The sequence below is a fragment of the Ailuropoda melanoleuca genome, chromosome 3 (genome assembly GCF_002007445.2).
Source record: "Ailuropoda melanoleuca isolate Jingjing chromosome 3, ASM200744v2, whole genome shotgun sequence".
Classification (NCBI taxonomy): Eukaryota; Metazoa; Chordata; class Mammalia; order Carnivora; family Ursidae; genus Ailuropoda; species Ailuropoda melanoleuca.
The window spans coordinates 122,297,480-122,321,311 of record NC_048220.1 but is presented as its reverse complement, the minus strand read 5'-3'; the positions used below and the strand labels follow the sequence as shown (position 1 = coordinate 122,321,311).

Here is a 23,832-nt window from a genome sequence, read left to right as displayed (position 1 = left end):
CCCTAACTCCTAGGAACCACTACTGTTCTTCATCTCTATGTTATTTCATGAATATTACATAAATGGAATAATGCAGTTAACTCCTTCACTTTTAACAAGGACATTTGTCACTGCCTCCTAAAGCCAGACCACTTTCTTCAAGGTGACGTTAAAAAAAAATGCCTTTCGGGGCGCCTGGGTGGCACAGCGGTTAAGCGTCTGCCTTCGGCTCAGGGCGTGATCCCGGCGTTATGGCATCGAGCCCCACATCGGGCTCCTCTGCTATGAGCCTGCTTCTCCCTCTCCCACTCCCCCTGCTTGTGTTCCCCCTCTCTCTGGATGTCTCTATCTCTGTCAAATAAATAAATAAAATTAAAAAAAAAATGCCTTTCAAATGTGAATTCTATTAGTTTTCGAATGCTCTGCTCCTAATCCTAAATTTCCTTTCTCTTAGAATTTACAAATAATTCCTCCTTTAAGCACCAAGGAAGAAAGAAAGCCACTTAGGGTAACTATGTTCATCCCCAAAAATAAAACCTAAAGAAATACAAACAAAACTTGTCCAAAACACCTGAATTAGTAATCATATAAGTTATCCCTTAATATACTTTTGACATAACAATTTATTTTAATCTTGACATCTTCCAAATTATCGTTGCCAGAAGAGAGAACAAATCAAGAACTTTAAGTCCAATAACTTAATGTCTTAGAGTGAAATTATTACTGTTCACTGCTAGTTTCCTTTTTTCCCCTTAGTACATTTTTCGAATAAAAAAAGGAAAGCTATAGTTTTTAGACTGGGTTTTTTCATTCATTTATTAGGTTCATGTATCTTTTCTCTTCCATTAATCTTTTTTTTAAAGATTTTATTTATCTATTTTTATTTATATATTTTTTTGAAGATTTATTTATTTATTTGACAGAGAGAGAGAGAGAGAGAGAGAGAGACAGTCAGAGAGAGGGGGAACACAAGCAGGGGGAGTGGGAGAGGAAGAAGCAGGCTCCCAGGAGGAGCCTGATGTGGGGCTCGATCCCATAACGCCGGGATCATGCCCTGAGCCTAAGGCAGACGCTCAACGACTGAGCCACCCAGGTGCCCCCTCTTCCATTAATCTTTTTCCAATAAAATTCTTAACTGATAATGATGGTAATAAGCTAACATTTATTAAGATCCTTCCATATCCCAGATACTATTGACAAATTAACTCATTTATTCCTCCCAATAATCCTGCTTGAGACAGGATACTACTTTTATCCCTGTTTTATAGATGAGATGGCACAGCTGGTATTCAAACCCAGGGAGTCTTGACTCTAGAGCCCATCCTCCCACCCTCAAAAGATTTTATTTATGTGAGAGGGAGAATGCACGTGCAAACTTTCATGGAGCGGGGGGTGGTGGTGGTGGTAGAGGGGCACAGAGGGAGAGAAACTCAAGCAGACTCTCCACTGAGTGCAGAGCCTAACACAGGGCTGGATCCTGCAATCCATGAGATCATGACCTGAGCTAAAATCACCAGTCCAACATTTAACCAACTGAGCCACCCAGGTGCCCTGAGCCCACACTTTTAGTTAACTACACTAGGAGCCTTTCCAGTGGCAGGAGAGACTAAATTATAATAATAATTACCATAAACCACACAGCGTATCACTTCTTACAACCAGAGTACATAAACAGTTCCCATACCGATCCTGATATATAACCTAATACTCAGATTTAATAAGACACTGAAAATACAGTTCTATATTCATATAATACACTTACTTAAGACATACACATTATAGTTAAACTAATAGAATCTAAGATTATTTTACTGAAATCTAGTTTAAATTATATCCCCTCCAAGGGCTTACTTACTAAAGAAGAATAGAAATAAATACTATATAGTAACTTCACTCATTCACTCACTCACTCACTCATTCATTCATTCATTCAAAGATTTTATTTATTTGACAGACAGCCAGCAATTCATTCATTCAAAGATTTTATTTATTTGACAGACAGCCAGCAAGAGAGGGAACACAAGCAGGGGGAGTGGGAGAGGAAGAAGCAGGCCCTCAGCAGGGAGCCTGATCCCAGGACCCTGGGATCATGCCCTGAGCCGAAGGCAGACGCTTAACAACTGAGCCACCCAGGTGCCCCTATACAGTAACTTCTTTTAAAGGACAATTATAAAAAAACAAAACTTTAAGGGCAGTGAGCCAACAACAAAGCTCTGGGATTACAACACATTGGTACCTGTGCACTGGATGTGATGTCTTCACGCTGTTGGTCAGTCATTGTTGCCAAGGTATCGAATGGATCCTTCTCACAAGGATCCAGAAGTCCAGGACTACCTACAAGCAATCAATATATGGAGAAAAAGGCATTAGCATTAACCATTTGTAAAAGAAAGAGTTTTTATTCAACTATCAAACACACAAACATTAAGAACAAAGCAAAATTTACCTTTAAGAATAATCCCTGAAGAAATGCACTCAAAAACTCTTCTCAGTGCATCTCCAGGGCTCTGAGGACTAGAAGCACTACTGATTGCTTTCTCTACTAGTAACTCCATAGCCTAAAAATAAAAACATAAAAGATGTATTTAACAGCTTATAGACCAAAGGAATCATTCAAACACCAGAATGCCAAATTACTTATGAAGTCGGTTATTAAAAATTTTAAAAGACTGAAAACGTTACACAGATCACGAAACCAGAAAATGAATCACATATAAAAACAATCAAAATGAAATAAAACAAGTAATGAAAACAAAACTCATGAGGCAATACATAACTTACATTTAAAAAAGATACTGTAATTTATGCTTAATGAAGAAAAATGTAAAATAGAGTAACAGTGTTTTTGATTTTTAGTTTTAATTACTGCTGGTTTTTCCTACTAAAATGACAGTCCTTAAAATTCTTTTCTTCCCCCAAATATTTTATTTATCTGAGAGAGAGCACGCACAAGAGGGGAGAGGGGCAGTGGGAGAGGAAGAAGCAGACTCCCTGTTGAGCAGGGAGCCCCACTTGGGGCTAGATCTGAGGGATCACAACCGAGCCGAAGGCAGACACCCAAGTGACTGAGCCACCCGGGCACCTCAATCCTTAAAATTCTTCTTTTTTTTTTTTTAAAGATTTTATTTATTTATTTGTCAGAGAGAGAGAGAGAGAGAGGGAGAGAGCACAAGCAGGGAGAATGGCAGGCAGAGGGAGAAGCAGGCTCCCTGCTGAGCAAGGAGCCCGATGCAGGACTTGACCCCAGGCCCCTGGGATCATGTCCTGAGCTGAAGGCAGACGCAACCAACTGAGCCACCCAGGAGTCCCAGTCCTTAAAATTCTTTACATATTTAGAGGTTACATGTTCGTTCTTTAAACCTACAGTTAGGGGTGCCTGGGTGGCTCAGTAGGTTAAGTGTCTGCCTTTGGCTCAGGGCATGATCTCAGGGTCCTGGGATTGAGCCCCACATCAGGCTCTCTGCTCACCGGGGAGTCTGCTTCTCCCTTTCACTCTCCCTTTGTGTTCTCTAAGTGAATAGATAAAATCTTTAAAACAAAATTAAAAAACCCCTAGTTAGAGCAGGTCAATATCCCAAGTAAAGGCGACTTGTTCTTTCTTTACAAACAATGTATATTATCTAAATTTTCACTTAACGCACAAATGGACTTCTATTATCCCTAAGGAAAATATAAATTATGCTTTCACTGTAAATTACATTTGAGAGACTCAAAATCTAAACCAATCGATAAAAGACAAAAGTATAGACATAGAAGCCATCCAGGAAGTGTTCTGAACAGTCTATTAGAAAAAATTGCTTTCATTTAGATTTTAAAACTTGAGATGTAATTCACGTAAGAATCATTCTTTTAAAGTGTACAATTCAGTGGTTTTTAGTATACTTAGAAAGTTGTTCAACCATAATCACTAGCTAATTCCAGAATATTTTCACCACCCCAAAGAAAGTCTATACTCCTAGCAATCATTCCCCATCCTCCCTTTCCTCCAACCCCTGGCAACCACAAAACCACTTTATTTCTACAGACTTGCCTGTTCTGGACATTTCTTACAAATCTAACTATATAAAATGTGGTTTTTTGCATTTAACTTCCTTCACTCAGCATAATGTTTAAGGTTCACCCATGTCATAGCTTTTACTGAAATTTTTAAATATGGCCACCAATATAACATTCAAAGAAACTGAATATATTGGAACTACAATAAAGTCCTAAAAATGATAGCAAAGCTGAAAATACCTTAGTAAGAACCCATTTTTAGTTGTGTACCTAAGAAGCTTATGGATGTATCCACCTATTCACCCCAAGCTTATCTCGCAGATCTTTTAAATAGGAATAACTCTAAAAAGTTATGTGGAGATTGCAATTCCAAGCAAATCAGGAATAAATTGTAAGAGAAGGAAATTTAAAGAGACAGTACACATTAACAACTACAAAAAATGATAACCTGAGCAGCATGAGATTGAAAACAAAAATCAAAAAATATAAATCACAATGAAAAAAATTAAGACAGTTCAGTTTATTCAGTAGAAGAATACAGGGAGATGTTCTTTTTTTTTTTTTTTAAAGGATTTTAATTTAAAAATTTTTAGTATTTTAAGGAATCAACTTCAGTTACTCAGATAATTCTATGAATGTATAACGAATATCTTTCCTTTTTTAGACAAACCAAGTATTATTTTAAGATGTCTAATAGACTGTGAAATCCTTAAGGATAAGATCAATGTCATTTATTTTGAGCTCCTGTGACTAGTGTAAGTGGCCAACATATAGAAAATACTCAATAATTATATGCTTAGGAAACAAAACACTTTTGAAAATAATACTGCTCATAAGAGAAATTAAGGGAAAGAATTATCAAAATTATTGATGCTATGCTTGAAATACAAAATGAATCATAAAATATGCAACTCTCATAAATATAGTCGACCCTTGAATAACATGGGTTTGACCTGTATGGGTCTACTTACATGTGGATTTTTTTCAATAAATGTATCAAAAAATTTTCTGGACATCTGTGACAATTTGAAAAGACAGTTGAACCACACAGCCTTGAGATATCAGAAGAATTTAAGAAAAAGGTATTACTATAAGAATACAGGATATAGGTGCCTGGGTGGCTCAGTTGGTTAAACATCTGACTTGATTTCAGTTCAGGTCATGATCTCAGGGTTATGAAACTGAGCCCCATGATGGGCTCTGCACTAGGTGTGGAGCCTGCTTAAGATTCTCTCTTCCTCTGCCCGCCCCTCCCCCCCTCTTAGGAAAAAATACAGGATATAATACATATAACATATAAAATGTATTAATTGTGTTATTGGTAAGGCTTCCAGTAAAAAGCAGGCTATAAGTAGTTAACTTTTTGGGGAGTCAAAAGTTATACATGAATATTGGACTGTGTGGGGATTGGTACCCCTAAACGCCTGCATTGTTTAAGGGTCAACTGTATCTCAAACTTTTACTAAGTACTGTTAGAGAATGTTAAGAGAAAATTAAGTATTAAATAATCAGCTCTAATCTTGGTATGTCAAGATACAGATGTTTTCCAAGTAATTCAAAGCTTTAACAAAATCTGCTTACTAGCTGATCTTAAGAAACGAAACTTTTTTTTTGTTTTTTAAAGATAATTTCATTTATTTGACAGAGAGAGCACAAGCAGGGGGAACAGCAGAGGGAGAGGGAGAAAGCAGGCTCCTTCCTGAACCACCCAGGTGCTCCAAAAAAAATGAGAATTTACGATTTATAGTTGCATATAAAGGTAGAAACTAAAAACCAATAAAGAAATAAATTATTTATGGAAAACCATAAGTCAACATAGCAATACCCACAATAAAACTAAGTCCACTATCTGCCTTCTGAGATCATCTGCAATGACTGAGCAATTTAAAAATACTGATTTTCTACAGAACATAGCTGTTTGCCAACCAGATGTAAGTTAGGAAAGCAACAAAACTAGAATACACATGGTTTATAAGCTCTGAAATGTATGCAAAGTAAAAGGACAACATCAAAGATGAACACAATTGAATCAGAGAAATAATATTTAGACTGTACTATAAAAGGTCTTGGTAGCTTATGTTAGAGAGAAAAGCTCTCCATATTAAATTATTTGAAATCTAAGATTGTAGTATTTGCTTTAAAAACCACTCATGGGTCCCTCTCCGGCATTCAAGATGTTGAAATGACTACATGGTGGGTCCTCTGGTGTGAAATTCCAGATTTCCTGGGTCTTCTGGTAGGAGCCATGATCAACTGTGCTGGTAACATGGGAACCAAAAATCTGTATAGGGGCCCATGAAGAGGACCTAGGGATGACTGAACAGACTTTCTGCCTCTGATGTGGGTGAGACGGTGACAGCCACTGTGAAGACAGACAAACCACAGCTCAGAAAGAAAGTACATGGAGCAGTGGTGATTCAATAATGAAAGTCATACAGGAGAAAAGACGGTGTGTATCTCTAATTTGAAGATAATGCAGGAGTCATAGTAAACAATAAAGGCAAAATGAAAGGTTCTGCTATCACAGGACAAGCTGCAAAAGGGTGTAAAGACTTGTGGCCCAGGATTTAATTCAAAGCTGGTAGGACTGCATGATTCTTTGGTGTATTTGTTAAATAAATAAATAAATGAATGAATGAATGAATGAATGAATGAATAAATAAATAAATAAATAAATAAATAAATAAATAAAAATTATTTGTGCCCTCCCTACTCCACCACTCATGTAGCCTATTTTTCCTTCCCACCTCTAGTAGTAGTAATAATGCTTACTATGTGGAGCAACATGCTAAGCACTTTAAATGCATGATTTCATTTATTTTTTTTAATTAAAATTTTTAGAAAAAGATTTTATTTATTTGACAGAGAGAGACAGTGAGAGACGGAACACAAGAAGGAGGAGTGGGAGAGGGAGAAGCAAAACAGGCTTCCCGCTGATCAGGGAGCCCAATGTGGGCTCAATCCCAGGACCCTGGGATCATGACCTGAGCTGAAGGCAGATGCTTAATGACTAAGCCACCCAGGCTCCCGTGCATGATTTCATTTAATTCTCATATCTAGATGCTATTATACCCTAATTTTAAGATTAGGGGGTTGGGGAAAAAAGTTAAACAGGCTGTCCAAGGTTATACAGCTAAAATGTAAAAATTAGGCTGGGATTTGAACTCGGGTCTGATTTATAATCTATTTTTGTTTTTTAAAAAAACCACAACTGTATTTCAATAAATATCCTTTATCAATGGGTGATCCAGACCAATAACTAGTTTCCTTGCGTATTAGTTTTTGTTTTTTTTTTTTTAAGATTTTAGTTTTTAAGTAATCTCTTTCCCAACGTGGAGCCTGAACTCACTACTTGAGATCAAGATTCCCATGCTCCACTGACTGAGCCAGCCAGGTGCCCCACTGACTAAAAAACAATATGAGATTGTAGTAACACAAATACTTTCATTTGGTGGCAGTGTAAACAGGTAAAACCTTTTTTAGCATACAAGTGACAAATTCAAAAATTTACAATGGGGCTATTATACTTAATGAAAGCACAAAAAAGGGCACCTGGGTGGCTCAGTTGGTTAAGCATCTGCCTGCAGCTAAGGTCATGATCCCAGGGCCCCGGGACTGAGCTTGGCGTCAGGCTTCTGGCTCAGCTGGGAGTCTGCTCTGCCCCTCCCCCCACTCCTGCTCACTCGCATGCTCTCTCTCTCCAAGCAATCAATCAAAAAAAAAATTTTTTTTTAATGAAAGCACAAAATATATCTAACACTAGGAAGTCTGGTTAAATAATAAAAATAGTAGTAATTATCCTCTTCATTACAGCTAATATTTACTGAGTGCTTATTATATACTGACCACGGTTGTAAATTCTCACATTAACTAGTTTAAATCATCACAATCACCTTTTGGGGATAGATATGACTATTATTCCTATTTTACAGATGAAGGTGTTTATATTAATAACACAGGATTTTATGAATACCATTACAATAAGCAACTGTATACACAAAAAACATTACTACATTCCAGCTGATGTAGGTTAATACTGATACATGCATGACAGACTTCCATTCCTAAGTCCATGTGTAGGATATTTACGCATAACACCTTATTTCATACTCAATAATTCTTGGTAAAAACCGTCACGTCTTGTGGGAAAAAGATTTTTACAGCTTTTGGTGATTCAGGAGTGCATGTACCTTTAAGTAGATGGTTTTTGTTGGGGGTAGCTAAGTGTTGCACATATATTATTTTTAAGCTAAAGTGAACAAGATGATACACTTCAAGTATAACGTGTGGATTCTTTCGCAAGCTAAGAGAATGGTTAGTTCTTTGCCCTAAATGTCAGTGTCCTATCATTTAAAAACTCTTCACTGGTTCTAAAAGTGACAGACTGGGGGATGGGGGAGGGGGAAGGGCTGGCTCAGTCAGTAGAGCATGCAACTCTTAATCTCAGAGTCTTGAGTTCAAGCCCCATGTGGGGTAAAGAGATTACCACCAAAAAAAAGAAAAAAGAAAAAAAAAAGTGACAGGAGCTCTCTTACTACAAGCTACCACCATTAAAATCTAAATTACTTATATTCTTAAAAACAACAACAAAAAAACCCCCATGAAATATGTAGAAAGAAATACTGAATCACATATTTCAACAGCTATTTGGGACAAAGTAGAATTACGGCAGTTCTCTCAGCCTCTTCTTTGAGAACTGTCTTTTTACATTTGACATCGTTCTTTTTTTAAAAAGCAAGGTAAAATTCACATAATATAAAATTAAGTACTTTAAAGTGAATAATTTAGAGGCATTCAGTACATTCATTATGTTGTACAATGACCACCTCTTATCTAATTCAAAACATTGCCATAATTCCAGAGTAAAACCTCTTAACCCATTAAGTAGTTTCTTCTATAACCTCTTTCCCTCAAGTCTCTGGCAACCCACCAATTCGCATTCTGTATGAATTTATTTATTATGGATATTTCATATAAATGCAACCATATAATGTGACCTTTTGTGTCTGGCTTTCTTCACTTAATGTACTGTTTTGGAGGTTCATTGATCTTATAGATCATTCTTGTCTGTAAAATATTCCTTACCCTAATCTGAAATAAAACATATAATAAACATTAAATGATCTTATAGATCATTCTTGTCTGTAAAATATTCCTTACCCTAATCTGAAATAAAACATATAATAAACATTAAAAAATTAAATATACACCCTTTGTAAATTATAGCAGGTATACCATTCCAAAGGAGGTTTAGATACTACATAGCAATTCTGATATCAGACCAATCTGACAAGAACTCTACCTGTATTTTCTTTACTTCATTACCATGTGTTTAGGACAAAAGAACTAATTTGAGGGCAGAGTACCATTTTCAGTACTCAACTGCAGTGGTGAAGGAAAGCCTAAAAGTAGGCACTGTTGTTACTTATTCATTCAAGGTAAATAATCTGAATGCTAAATAAAACTGAAAATAATAAAGTTCATTAAGAATTTCACATTTCTTTTATGAAAATCAAGAAACACTACTCTTGGGGTGCCTGGGTGGCTCAGATGGTGAAGTGTCTGCCTTCGGCTCAGATCATGATCCTGGAGTTCCGGGATCATGCCCTGCATCAGGCTCCTTGCTCAGTGGGGAGTCTGATACCCCCGCCCCCGACCTTGTGTTCTTTCGCTCTCTCTCAAATAAATAAAATCTTTAAAAAACAAATTTTATCTCTGCCTAAGGTGATAGTATAAAGCCTAATTTCATGCTCTTGCCCCAACACATAATTAATAAATATGTTACAATACACCCAAGCAAAAATGTAACAGTTTTAACCAAAAACAGAAGAAAAGGTCAGTGAAAGACTCTTTCCAAGGAACAAACTACCTTGGGAAACTCTCTCCATGGAGCTCCTAACTTGGTTCTCTAGAGAGAAGATGGGGGTAGCGCTGGCAGTTGAGTGGAAAAAAAAAAATCCAAAAAAATTTCAGCAATAACTTCCCAACTAAGAAATGCAGATAGAACAAGACATACTGAAGTCAGTCGCAGAAAAAGAAATTTCCTAAAAGTAAAAATCCCTTCCTTACCAGAGAAAGGAAAAGAAAAGAATTCACCATCCTGAAGACTCTTGCAGAAGGGAGGAAGAGAAGAACAAAAGAATCCTAATTATCCACATCTAATATCTCTAAACAGACATTTGGCTAATATGTAGGTAAAAGAAAAGGTAAGATCTACCCAAGAAGGAAGCAGTAGGGAAAATGTATTATGAAGAATGGCTGTAAACTGTCAACAGAAGCGTCCCAAAGTGGCTTCACATACTCAAAACACTGTTGGCTCAGGGAAATGAAGTTGTTCCTAAAAGGGAACGGTGTATAGAAAAAAGAAAAAAAAAAAAAAAAAAAGCGTGAGTGATCAGATTCTGCATAGGCAAAAGCTCTAGGTGCCCACACTGGGTTTGAAACCAAAGCACAAAGGTGTGCCAATGGAATCTACCTCATAGAGTAGCACAGCACATTTAATCAAGATGTCGTAGAGAGCACTGCCTATGTCTGCAACAAGGCTGGATGCAGCAAATCCATATATCTTTTGTTTGATCCTCAAAGCAGAGCTCACAGGGGAAGAGAAAGGAGAGCTATTTTAAAAAGGCACGGAGAGGTTCAAAGACAATTCTTGTTTGGATGTCAGAGCACAAAAAGATGATTTTGCAATGGAACTGACAACTAATGAGATGAAAAAACAAAAACAAACCAGGCGTGGTATCTCTATATTTGGGTGGAACATACCATGAAAAATAGAGATGAAAAATCTATTCTCTATGGACTTTGAGTGATAATGATGTGTGATCTATGTTCCCTGGCTTGTAACAAATGTAGCTCTCTAGGGAGGCATGTTGATAGGGAGGGTGTGCATGTGTGAGAGTAGAAGATCCAAAAACTGCTCTAAAAAAATAATGTCTATTAAAAAATAAAGTAAAAAACCTGTTCTGGAAGGATCTTAGTTTAAGCTAATAAAGATATAATCAATCTGCTAATATTCTGAGTTATAAGAGAACTTGATGAACAAAAAACCCCAATAAAATCAAAAACTCAAAAGGAAGATTACAGAGCTAGTAACGCATGCTAAAAAATAAAATAACATTATTAGAGAATAAATGAATTATAAATAGCGAAGAACACTAGGACACAGCTGAAAACCAAGTTACTGTCAAAGAAATAATCACAAGAGACACAAGAGGAAAGAAGACAAGACTTAAAGAAATTACAGGGGTGTCATGGTGGCACAGTCAACTTAAGCAGCCAACTCTTCGTTTTGGCTCATGTCGTGGTATCAGGGTTGTGAGATAAAGCCCCATGCTGGGCTCCACACTCAGGGGGAAGACTGCTTAAGACTCTCTCTCCCTCTGCCCCTCCCACCCTACACACACTCTCTCTCAAATAAATTAACAAATCTTAAAAAAAAAATTATAAAGATAAAAGATATGCAGGACAAAAGCAATCCAACATAAGGATAACGGTGTCCCTAAAATAGAGAATCCTATCAATTAGACATAATGGAAGATTGTTTTCTCCCCCAACTGAAAGAAAAATCAAATCTGCAGGATAAAAGGACAAAGATTTCAGTAAAATGCTGATACTGTACACAACACATTCCAAGACATAATTTGGTTAAAGTTAATGATATGCAAAGGTAAAGAAAGAATTCTTTCAATGGCTTGTAAAAGGAAGACAGGGCCAAAAAACTAGGCTGAACTTAGACTTACTAACACACAATACTGAAATACAGTGAGGTGAAACTAAAAATGGAGAGGGGGGAAAACTGTGAACTAACAATGTATTTCTCATTAAAGTAATGGCAACTGGGAAAGCTTCTCAAACATGACAGAATTTCAAAAAACTTAAACACCTTTTGGTAAAAGCTATTTGATTATAATATACAACCAGGAAACGAAAAGGAAAAGCCCCAGTATGAGACCTAGTGGTTTGTATCGAACCATTTTAATATATAGAACATTGAACAATCAGAATATGAATACAAAAGGTAAAGGTAGTTATTTTTACACTTTTAAGGTTTAAAAAGCCTAAGTGTGTAAATGGCTCAGTTTTCTAGTGGAATCAGCATATATCAACATAAGTTAATCAAGAAACAGGTTTAAATACATTAAAAAAATTTATGGAACAAATGAAAGAATTACGGAACAAGAAACCCAAAGGAGGACTGGGGGAAGGGGCAGAAATATAAACGAAAATTTTCTCAACTTTTTTTAGGTGAGAGTTGACAGATACTATATAAAACTGTTAATAGATGAATGAGAACATCATATGAAACTAGAAAGGCAACAACTAACTGTCACAAGGAAAACATTCACACACAAAAAAGAATTAAGAAAAGGAAAGAATAAGAATTATGGTAAAGCACAGAAGAAAACAAAGGAAACATACCATACTCATACCAGACAAATGCTCATGACAAGAAAGCTAGAATTCAATATTAATCAATGGACAAGACTTATTAACTCAGGGGACCCTTTAAAATAGCAAAGGTTCAAATTCACTATGAAGATGTAACGGTACTGTTTATGTCCAAAATTATCACTGCAACAAAACAGTAAAGCACAAACTATAGGAAATAGAACAGAAATGGAAACATAATAGAAATAGCAGATTTTAATTCACTTTCATCAATCCATGGATGGATGAAGTACACAAAAAATATATAAGGAAAAAATACAGATGATATGAACAAAACGACTAAGCTGAACTAAGAGGTGTTATGCTGTGTGTTATACCTTACTGAGAACACCTCTTTAAGGTGCCCATAGATCATAAAAACTGTACAAATTAAACAATAGAGACTTTAAATTCTAAAAATTGTAAATAGAATACATTTATCAGATTACAATGCTGTAAAACTAGAAATTATTTACAGAAACAAAAGCAAGCCACCTTCAATCACTAAAATTCCCTCAAAGGGGGCGTGTGAGTGGCTCAGTCAGTTAAACGTCTGACTTGGGACTTTGGCTCAGGTCATGATCTCAGCTCATGGGATACAGCCCTGCGTTGGGCTCTATGCTCAGCAGGGAGTCTGCTTCTGATTCTCTCCCCCTCCATCTCTACCCCTGTGTATGTGCCCTCTCTCTCCAAAATAAATAAATAATTAAATCCCACAAAAACCAAAAAACAAACCAAGAGTGTACCTGTCTCGATGAGCACTGGGTGATGTACAGAACTGTTAAATCACTATAGTGTACATCTGAAACTAATATTACACTGCATGTTAACGATACTGGTATTAAAGAGTGAATGAAACAAGTATCCAACTCAAGGACTTTGTAAAAGAACAATAAACTCAAGGAAAACGAAATTAGGAATAAATAGGAAAATGGTAGATCTGGCAGATAAATCCACGGAGCTGATTCTCTGGGGAAAGGAAAAAATAACATGAAAAGTAAGCCACTGCCTAAAGAAGATAATACTAGGAGCATTTTAAAAAGTCAAAATACTAACATTCTGGTGTGTCTTAAATAATCAAAAAGCTGGTGTACTTTATGTAAACCGTTTAAAAGATCAACCACCAGCTTCATTTGTTCTCTCTGACTCTCCAATCCTTACCCTGCCATGGCCTATGCTCTTCTAATTCCTTCTACCTTTTCCTCTCTTTTCCACTCAATTCATAAAGCTCTGCACCCTCAAAGGGTGTCTGAAGTTCATGTCTCCCTCTGATAAAGAGGAAAAATAAAGTTGTAGGGCAGGGATATCTACAGTGATGAACCTTCAGACTCCCAAGAGTGGCCTAGAAAGAATGGCCTGAGAGTCCATTCTCTAAAGTCTTGTATCTTGGACTTAGTACAACAGTAACAGCCTCAAGGGCACTTAGGTGTAGGGAACTGAAGCTGAAGGAAGCAGAAAGTAGAATGATGATGTGTAATAGTGCATATATTTTTAAACATTAAAAAAATTTGAAGTTAGATAATGCTTAACACATTTTTATATTAAAATATATCAAGAATTTAGTGAATTCTGACCACATGTAAATAATGAAACACCCATTTGTCATTTTGCTCCTATATAGCAACTACTACCGCTGGCTAGTCTAAATCAATCAAATTAAGAATTAAAAACAGACAAAATAATAATAAAGATCCTGTAAGTATTTAAAAAACCCTGAGAGGGGCAACCTCGGCGGCTCAGTTGGTTAAGCCTTTGGCTCTTGATTTCGGCTCAGGTCATCTCAGAGTTGTGGGATCGAGCCCCGCATTGGGGTGGGGTGGTGGGACGAGTCTGCTTGAGATTCTCCCTCTCCCTCTCACCCACTCATGTGTGCACTTTCTCTAAAATAAATAAATAAATCTTTACACCCCCTCCTGCCCAAAAACCTAAAAAGAAAAATAAAAACAAAAACCCAAACAAAAAAAGCAAAAACCAAAAAAACAACCCCCCCAAGAGCCCCCAAAGCAAAATTCTATCATACAAAAATCTGAATATCTAGCTGAATTGGTCAAATTTTCTAGGATAATAAAAGTTGCCAAAATTAAAGGAGAGAAAAAAATTAGACTAATCACAACAGAAAAAACTGAGAAAATGCTACCCGCTTTATTAACAGAGATTGGAAAATAATGTCATCAAATGACAGTAGCTTGATCCTACTAGAAGTGTTTCAGAATTTAGATACAGAACAAAAGCTTTCAAACTGTTTTTAGAGAGCTAGTGCACTATGATTCTAAACCTGAAAAAGAGGACAAAAAATAAAACTATAAAACTTTATGGCACCAAGAAAATTCCTAAATAGACTATCAGCAAAATAGTTCATTAATATCATTCTCACATATGAGAATCACCCTTGGAATGCAAAGATAGCTCAGTACGAGGAATGTATTTGTACAATGAACAATACTGAACAGGTTGAAAGGAAAAAACTATACGTTCAGGTCAATAAACCTTGAAAGAGTATCTGATCAAGCTCAATTTCCATTCCTGATTCATTCTTTTAACCTCAAAGCATTTTTTAAAAAAAAATGTAAGCTCCACACCCAATTTGAGGCTTGAACTCACGACCCTGAGATCAAGAGTCACATGCTCTACTGACTAAACCAGCCAGGTACCCCTCTATTCCTGATTCAAAATTACTTAGCAAACTAGGAAAAGACTGATAATTCTAACTTGACAGAGAAGTGAGTATCTCAAATAAAAGGCTAACCATCATGCTTAGTACACTGTACACCCTAGAAACATTTTTTTTTGTTTTTTTTGCTTAAAAGTATTTTCAATACAATCAGGAACACAGCATGCATGTAAAGTACTATTTCTTTTATTTCCTATTTATTCTAGAAGTATCAGTTAAATTAGAAAAAAAGAAAGAAGGCAAAATATAATTTATAGGTATGATTCTAATAGAAAACACAAGAGAACAATATGAAAAAAATTATTATAAACAAAGAAATGCAGTCAGGTGGTAGGGGTTGCAAAATTAACATCCAAAGTTAATAGCTTTTATATACACAAAAAATAACTAGAAAATAGATGAGAAGGGGGAAAAAAAGCCTCTAAAAGATAAACTACCTACCTAGCTACAAACAACCAAAACCAAAACTTAACATGCATAGAACATATTCAAATTTAAGCAGGTACAAAAAATTAACTTCAGTAAACAGGACGTCACATACTCTCAGCTAAGAACAGTATAGAAGTGATAATTCCCCCCAACGAATCTATAAATTCAATGCAGTACTACTTAAAAAAACATCACAAGAACTTTGGAGAAACTGAACAAAGTTGTAGTCAAGTTCATTTGGAAAAACAAACATATAAGAAAAGCCAAAAAAAAAAAAATTCTGTGCAAGACGGTGTTTAAAAGGGGGCAAAGAACAGAGAGGGAAGAATGTGATGACAAGGACAATCAGAAATTTAAAACTCTGAAACTTCAATTGTTAAGTTTAGTACTACAGAAGAAAACAGACTGAAGATTCAAAGACAACTGCTGAAATGGACCCACAAAAAAGGAGCTTTGGTCTAGGACAGGGTTTCTCAACCTCAGTGCTACTGATAACCAGTTTTGATAACCAAAAGTGTCTCCAGACATTACCAAATGTCTCCTGGAGGACAAAACTGTCCCATGTTGAGAACCACAGGTTTATGATAATGGTGGTATTTCAAACTGGGGGTTGGGAGAACAGATATCAGTGTTAAATAAACTATTAAAATGGTACTGAAGTAATTGGCAAATGGTCTGAAAAAACATTTAGCTAAATCCATTTAGGATTTGAAAATGTTTTTTAATTGAAAATTCTTTTTAACTATACAAGTAATGTGTATATATTTTGTCCTGGTATAAACATTACAGATCTCTATCATAATCATCCCTTTCTCCGACTCGAGACAACCCCTATTGTAAGTTGGAATATAGCCTTCTCAAAGCTTTTATTATGTATTAAAAAATATATATATGCACTTGTAGAAAATACAATTTGGGGGTGCCTGGGTGGCTCGGTCGTTAAGTGTCTGCCTTTAGCTCAGGTTATGATCCCAGGGTCCTGGGATCGAGCCCTGCATCGGGCTCCCTGCTTGGCGGGAAGCCTTGCTTCTCCCTCTCCCACTCCCCCTGTTTATGTTCCGTCTCTCACTGTCTGTCTCTGTCAAATAAATAAAATCTTAAACAACAAAAAAAAAAGAAAATACAATTTGATGGGGGAAAAAAGCTTTATAAGAAAGTATGTGTGAACTAATTTATAACCTAAAATAAAAGAGGATCTTTATAAGGAGAATACAAAACACAGAAGTCATCAAAGATTAATGGATTAGAATTTACAAAAATTTAAAAACTCTGATACAGCAAAAATGATCTTGCTATAAAAAGTAGACGAAAAGCTGGAAAACACCATTTTTGCTAGAGATAAGGACTAATCTCTTATAAAAAAAATTTAATGTAATTAAGAAAATGTTGAGTAACAAAGGAACTGCTGGTTAAGAGAAAAATAATTCTAAATGCCAGTAATCATTCAAATAAATGTAAATAAAAAATGAGACACCATTTTATATTTATTTATTTTTTTAAAAAATATTTTATTTATTTATTTGACAGAGAGACAGCCAGTGAGAGAGGGCTAGGGGGAGTGGGAGAGGAAGAAGCAGGCTCCCAGCAGAGGAGCCCGATGCGGAGCTAGATCCCAGGACTCCAGGATCACACCCTGAGCTGAGGGCAGATGCTTAACAACTGAGCCACCCAGGCGCCCCCCATTTTATACTTATTATTATTATTTTTAAAGATTTTATTTATCTATTTGACAGAGAGACCGTGAGAGAGGAAGCACAAGCGGGGGTGGGGGGTGGGAGAGGGCCTGATGAGGGGCTGGATCCCAGGACTCTGGGATCATGACCAGAGCCTAAGGCAGATGCTTAACAACTGAGCCACCCAGGCACCCCTATTATATTGTTAAGAAGTGTGATGGTATCACAGAGTTAGTGAGGGTGTGAAGGAAATGATCAATCCAACAGTTTTTGGATGTTTTCAATGATCCAACTTTCTGATAAATAATTAGCACATTCTTTGACCTTGGAATTCTAGCCCTAGCAATTTATTACATCAATTATAATACAAAAGCTTGACCATAGTATAATGAAGACTTAACGGCAGAACACTGCAAACAACCAAAATGCCCATCAAATGAATACTAGTTAAATAAAATATGGTATGTCCACAAAAAGAGAATACCATGTAGTCAATGCAAAGAATAAGGTGGATTTGACTATGCCCTTCTCAAAGAGCTCCAAAATGTATTTTGTTAAAATGAAAATAATGTAAATAGCACAAACGCCCCTGTGTTCAGAAAAAAATTAAAGAATTAAAGTAAACTGGCTATTCACGTCTCACTAACCCAACTCTGAAATCAACAGGTTCAATTATATTTTTGAATAAACCCCTCCTCTACCTGAATTCTTGCTATTCAGTAACCAAAAGGGTTCAAACATAAAAAGTATACTAGTACATATATAAATATAAGAACATATATGGTTATATACATGTACTTTTTTCCTGGAAGTAATCACAACAAACTGTTAAAGATAATTTGCCATTAAATAATGAGAAAACTTTCACTTTTTGGGGCCTTTCGGCATTATTTGAATTTCCTAACTTCACACATTTCTTTTTCTTCTTCACATTGTACTTCACAATCTATATTTCTGAATTCTTAAAATTTTAAACTTTCACACTTTTTAAAAAAACATTTTATTTATTTGAGAGAGAGCTTGAGAGAATGTGCACGAGCGGAGGGAGGGGCAGTGAGACAGCAGGGAGCCCAATACAGGACTCCTTCCCAGGATCCTGAGATCACGACCTGAGGCCAAGTCAAACACTTAACTGACTGAGCCACCCCAGGTGCCCCTACACATTATTAAAAACAAAACTGTCAACAGAACCCTGCATAGGGAGATTAATAGCTTATTTTTAGTCTTTGTACCTTTATGTAAGTAAAAGCCTATTAACAATTGCTGTTATCTTAAAAAATAAACATCAAGACAAAAGAAAAAAAAAAACGAGAGGACAATACAAAAGAAACATCAAGGGCAATTCTTTAAATAGTAATATCTCAGGAAATTATAGACACACTATGACGCCCAGGATTTCTCACTAGAAGAGGAAAGAAACTACATTTAGGAAATGAAAATAAAGTTGACAATTAAATGTAACATATTATAAAAACTGCGGAAGCATTTCCTAAATATTTATTTTTCACACCATAAAGTTACATACTACTCACCCAGCTTGGAAAATCAGACCACGTTGGAACTCGTTGACAGAGGTCCCGGAGAATACGTATGATAATCACACAGGACTGCAGACCATTAGCTCTAGCCTTGAGAGCAACACAAAAACCCAGGTGAATTAATCTTAGAAATATTGAAAATATCCCTTGATGAAAAAAAGTTAAAATACCACTGTTCAATGGAAGCTCAGATAAAAATAAAACAAAAATAACCACACTTACAATTGGATTCAATGAGCTGCCATTTACAGCAGTATTTTATGCCAGGGTTAGTATTTAAAAGCTGGTATTTTAGGTCAAAGTAAACAGATTATACAAGAATAATATTTCTTGATCCCCTGTGAACCTTGACCTGTGTTCATTTAAAACAGTAAACTTAAAAAAAAAAATCTGCCTACATTAGAAATAAAAGAAAAAGTAAAGAGCTAAAAAGTTTGTCTAGGGACTGAAAGGTTAAGGAAATCTGTTTGGTTTCCCTTCTGTGCCTTTGCATGACTGCAAAGTCACTAAACCAAACAGCTGCTTCCTCACCTTTCACTCCCTACACTTATTAACTTAGAGAAAGAGGGGAAAAAATCTTAAAACTATACACAAAGCTTTAAACACATATTCCATTATTTAAAGCAAAAGTTAATCTGCAGCCTTATGGAATATAATATATATACACAAACATGTGATGTTCCTAAACAAGTAAACTTTAAATATAGCCACTAAAAATTAAAATAAAAAAACCCAAACTACAAAACACCCCCAAACCTAAGGTATTGTCAAATTAATAGTAACTGCAATATGCAGATCTTCATACCCAGCTTTCTATGTTAACATATTTTCTGAGATTTAATTTAAAATAGTATTGCTTGGGCAATCTTTTGAAATGTTTAAACACAGTTAAACATGTTGCACTGAACTACTCTCTCATAAGGCTACAAGAAAAAAGTAAAATGATGTTCCGAACCTGGAACCACTTAGCGTGGCGTAGAGCAGCCAGAGCGTCAAGGCATTTTTGCCTGTCCAAGACGTCCGGTGGGTCTTTCACCATACCCGAGGTTACATCTAAAATGGATTGAATTGGCAAAATGCAGTGAGGAATGGGTGTTTGACCAGGTGAGCAAGACACTTCCTTAAAGTAGCATCAGTGTCACATGAGCCATTTGCGAGTTTATCAGCACTTTAATGTACCCAGAGTTATTTTCAGCAAATTTATATAATCCAATGTGAAAATCAAAAGGACAATTTAGACTCTTAAGAAATATAATAAATGATTCCTGCAAAAAAATCAACCCTACCCACCAAAATAAAATCAAAAGGAAGGATTACTGGACACAGCGCACCAGCATAAAGACAAGACAAGAGGGAACACAAAAATCCACCTTAATAAATGAGAGTTCATGATAAACTATTAAGTTTGTTCAGTATTCTAAACCGTCAGGTTATTCTGGGGCTCATATAGCAAAGAACTAATAATAAATATGGAATGATCAATACAGTAATCATGGAAAAAAACGGAGAGCGAAAAACACATTTCTAAGAGGTCAATGCTTTCTCTTCTACAAGGAAATTTTAGCTTATTTAAGGGAATATGAAATGCTCTTTTAAAAAGTTCCCATGAAGTATTCCAAAGAATAATTGGAGAGAAATAATGGGTACAGTGGAAAAGGGCAACAGGAAATACCATGGTTAAATAGGAAAGTACAGAAAAAGAAGAGGTGTAGTAAGAAGTCTTTGATGATAAATAATATGTATGGTCTAAAATTATAATAACTGATTTTAAATCAGACTATTGTATTAAAACATAAAGGAGCTATCTAAAAATTTGAGAAAATCTGAACCTAAACTAGGACAAGAAGTTAATTTTACATTCATGTTAGATTCGTGATTGGCCAGCTATATGTTCATCTAAACATATCTGTAAAGTGTGTATAAAAATAACAGCATATTTGCCAAACTATTCAAAACAGCAACTAAGTCAATCTAATTCATAGCTCTTAATGATTTTAATAGTAGAAATATTTTCTAAATACAGCATAATCGCATACTAGATGAGTAATCTATTGAATTTAATAGTCTTCTGGCTAAAGTGACCAAAATTATGGGGTACTTAAGATGTAATTGTAAATCACTGAGGGTACCAAATGAGTGTGAGGGACAAAAGAAATATATGACAAAAGAAGTTAAAGATGATTTTAAAAGTATTATTGCCGCTTTTGGCAAGTTATTTAACCGTTTATTTTGTATGAGCATTTAATTATCTTAAAAGACACTTCTCCTTGAGTAGATAACACATAAAGCATATTCTAACATGATAAAGAAATTTATCCACTTGGGCTTTCTATTCTTAGTTCTTGCTCCTCAAATAATCAGATGATACAGGTTTTTCAAGAAGACATGTTAGGCAATTTATAGATAATCAAAGAATACTGTGCAGCATTCTGAGAACACTTAAAAAATTTGGGTACTAAAAAGAAACTATCAAGACAAAAAATATTAGTGATTTTTAAAAAATAGTGGACACTCTCAAAACCTGAAAGACCTACTACTAAAATCAGAAACATACTGACCACAAGAGATGGGGCTCTTCTGAGATAAGGAAAGGGAATACAGGAAAGCACAGCTAACTAAGGAAATAAAAAAGAAAAAAGTGAAACAAAAAACCACTCCTCAAAGCAGAATTACAGAAATGAAGGACCCTCTTTCTATATCCCTCATTTACATTATTTGCTAAAGCTAGAATGCAAATAGGTGACAATGTGCAATCTCTTTCTAAAAAAGTTTCTGCGTTTCTAATGTTATTTTCACGATGTTATAATTTCCTTCAATATGTAAGAAAAATTTTTTGCACACAGCATTTATAACTTTGAAAATTTTAATTAATGAAACAATTTCAAAGATGCCAAGACACCTATTGCAATTTAAAAACAAATTAAGAGCTGTAAGTAGAAAGTTTCTGTTAAATTTAGAGTGTGGATTTTTGCACCCATTTTGTATTTCAAGTGGATTAACCCCTTAGGTATATTGTACTAAAAACAAAAAAATCATACTTGTTGCTTAATATCCAGTTAACAAAACAAAAATCATTTAATTTATTTAAAAAAAAAAGAGCAAATTCTTACCCTACATAAATGTATTTCATAAATTTTAAGGGGTTAATCACCAGTTAGAAGACATGCTGTGTCCACACTATTTTATGATTAAAAGTTAATGGGAATATATTAATTTAAATTAACATGGTTATATAAAATATATAATCCACCCACAACCATTTAAAAACTAGTGTGAACACTGCTCAAATCTAGAATAGACAAAGACAAAACAAACAAAACAGCCACACAAAGGACAATAAATGCCAGACTCTGCATCCAAAATCCCTCCTTAATCAAATGGCAGGTGTGACACTGAGCTTTTGAAAACCTTGGTCAAAAATCCTTCCGATGTCTTGGCAGCAACCCCTGACAGGAATCAATCCCCTCTGCTAGAAGGCTTTGGACCGGGCCTGATAAGCTACAGGTGGAAAAAAACACACACATACTTGACTTGCTGCAGAAAAGACTCTGTAGCAAGGGTTAGAGCATTTGGAACATTTCAAGCTTCAAGTCAATTAACTGTTAACTTAGTGTTTAACTGTCAAACACAGTATCATAAAACAGATCTGTCATGCGTTTAACAGTTATTTGGGCAATTTAATAATTTCTTTTAAATAATCGAAAAATAATTTTTGGTATTAAACAGAACCATTAAAGAGCTACCACACTGTGCAAATCTCAAGTCTCAAGATTTATAATTGCTCTTCCGGCAAAGCCTTCCTTACCCCCTGTACTAACTCCCCAAAGCAAGCTATAGGCTTTAAGTGATTTTAAGACACAGAGCATTGGGAGCTGCAGTGAGAGAGAATACATACCGTTATTCTGCAGCAAGAAAGAAGCAATCTTCATAATGAAGCTAAAGACATAGTTTACTGCAGTTATCTGCAGCAAGGAACACTCTTATCAATGTTTCTACGCTTTTTGTACATCCAACTTTTCAGCTCAGTGTCTTGAAGTAAAATCTTCCAATTTTGGACTGATCACTTCTCTCACCAGAGTATTTATGAAATCCAGAATAGTAATTCTAACTCAAGTCTGGGTCAGACAAAAATATAATTTTGTTTCCTTTAAAAGGGATAGGTTATCAAAGACTCTACTACAAGTGAGATATGAACTTTAGACTTTTGCAACATAAAAAAATAACTTGATATTGCATAAATTCAACTAAGGCTAAATATAATTGGATAAAATATGCTCTGAAATAGTTAAATGGTTATATGAGTATAATTTCATCCTAAGTACAACTTTTATTTATATATTAGAAGATTTCTTTTTCAAATCCTAAGGGTCATATATTGCATATGAATCGACCAGACTGACTCAGGAACTATTTTTCCAGCAATATCCACAGTCAGACCTTGAGTGGAAACTCATGTTCATATAAAAGATCCTTTACACAAAACCCATTCATTTTTAAGATGTAAAGCTTATACAATATACAAGTCCTGATATGGTGTGTATATGAAGTATGTAAGATCAGACATGTCTCCCAATGACCACATTTTAAATAAAGTGTTCTCTTCCTGGGTCGTGGAAAGCCCAGTGCCTTAAAAAAAAATTGCTTTGCTGTAAGAAAACAAATTTAAAGGGACAGAAAGAGCCTACTGATGCTATTTTAGACAATTTTAGTATTGAATATACAATATTCTTTTCTCCTCTATCTGTATCACAAAGAAGTATTAGTGTAGACTATATAACTCCATACTCAACAAGTTAAGATGTACAAAAACAACATGAAAGGAAACAAAGTAAATTTTATCTGACCCATAAAACAACAGAACCAACATAAGGCAGACACTGACCATGCTTTTTGGCTTAAAAGCTTTTGAAGCTTTGAAAATGTTACAGAACAGTCCCTAAAGCAACATTGCTGGCACCAGCAGGATTTCATATTCTACAATTGTAAAGTAAGTTTAAAAACCCTGTAGGTACTATAACTTACTAACTACACCTAAACCATTTATTTTTCAATATCTCTAGTATAATAATATTGGGTTCAAATGCCCAAATCTACGTGCATTAGGATGCTCTGCATT

The 23,832-nt window shown here is 35.4% G+C and overlaps 1 protein-coding gene across 1 annotated transcript in view; it reads right to left on the bottom strand.

Annotated features, from left to right (window-relative positions):
* Positions 1–23,832, bottom strand: part of ZFR (zinc finger RNA binding protein) — an 81,933-nt gene that overhangs the window by 4,789 nt on the left and 53,312 nt on the right. The window contains exons 15-18 of the mRNA XM_034657047.1: positions 19,672–19,769; positions 18,711–18,806; positions 2,426–2,537; positions 2,216–2,313 (exon numbers count right to left, since the gene is read on the bottom strand). Coding sequence (XP_034512938.1) covers positions 2,216–2,313; positions 2,426–2,537; positions 18,711–18,806; positions 19,672–19,769 — 404 coding nt within the window. The remainder of the gene's footprint in view (positions 1–2,215; positions 2,314–2,425; positions 2,538–18,710; positions 18,807–19,671; positions 19,770–23,832) is intronic.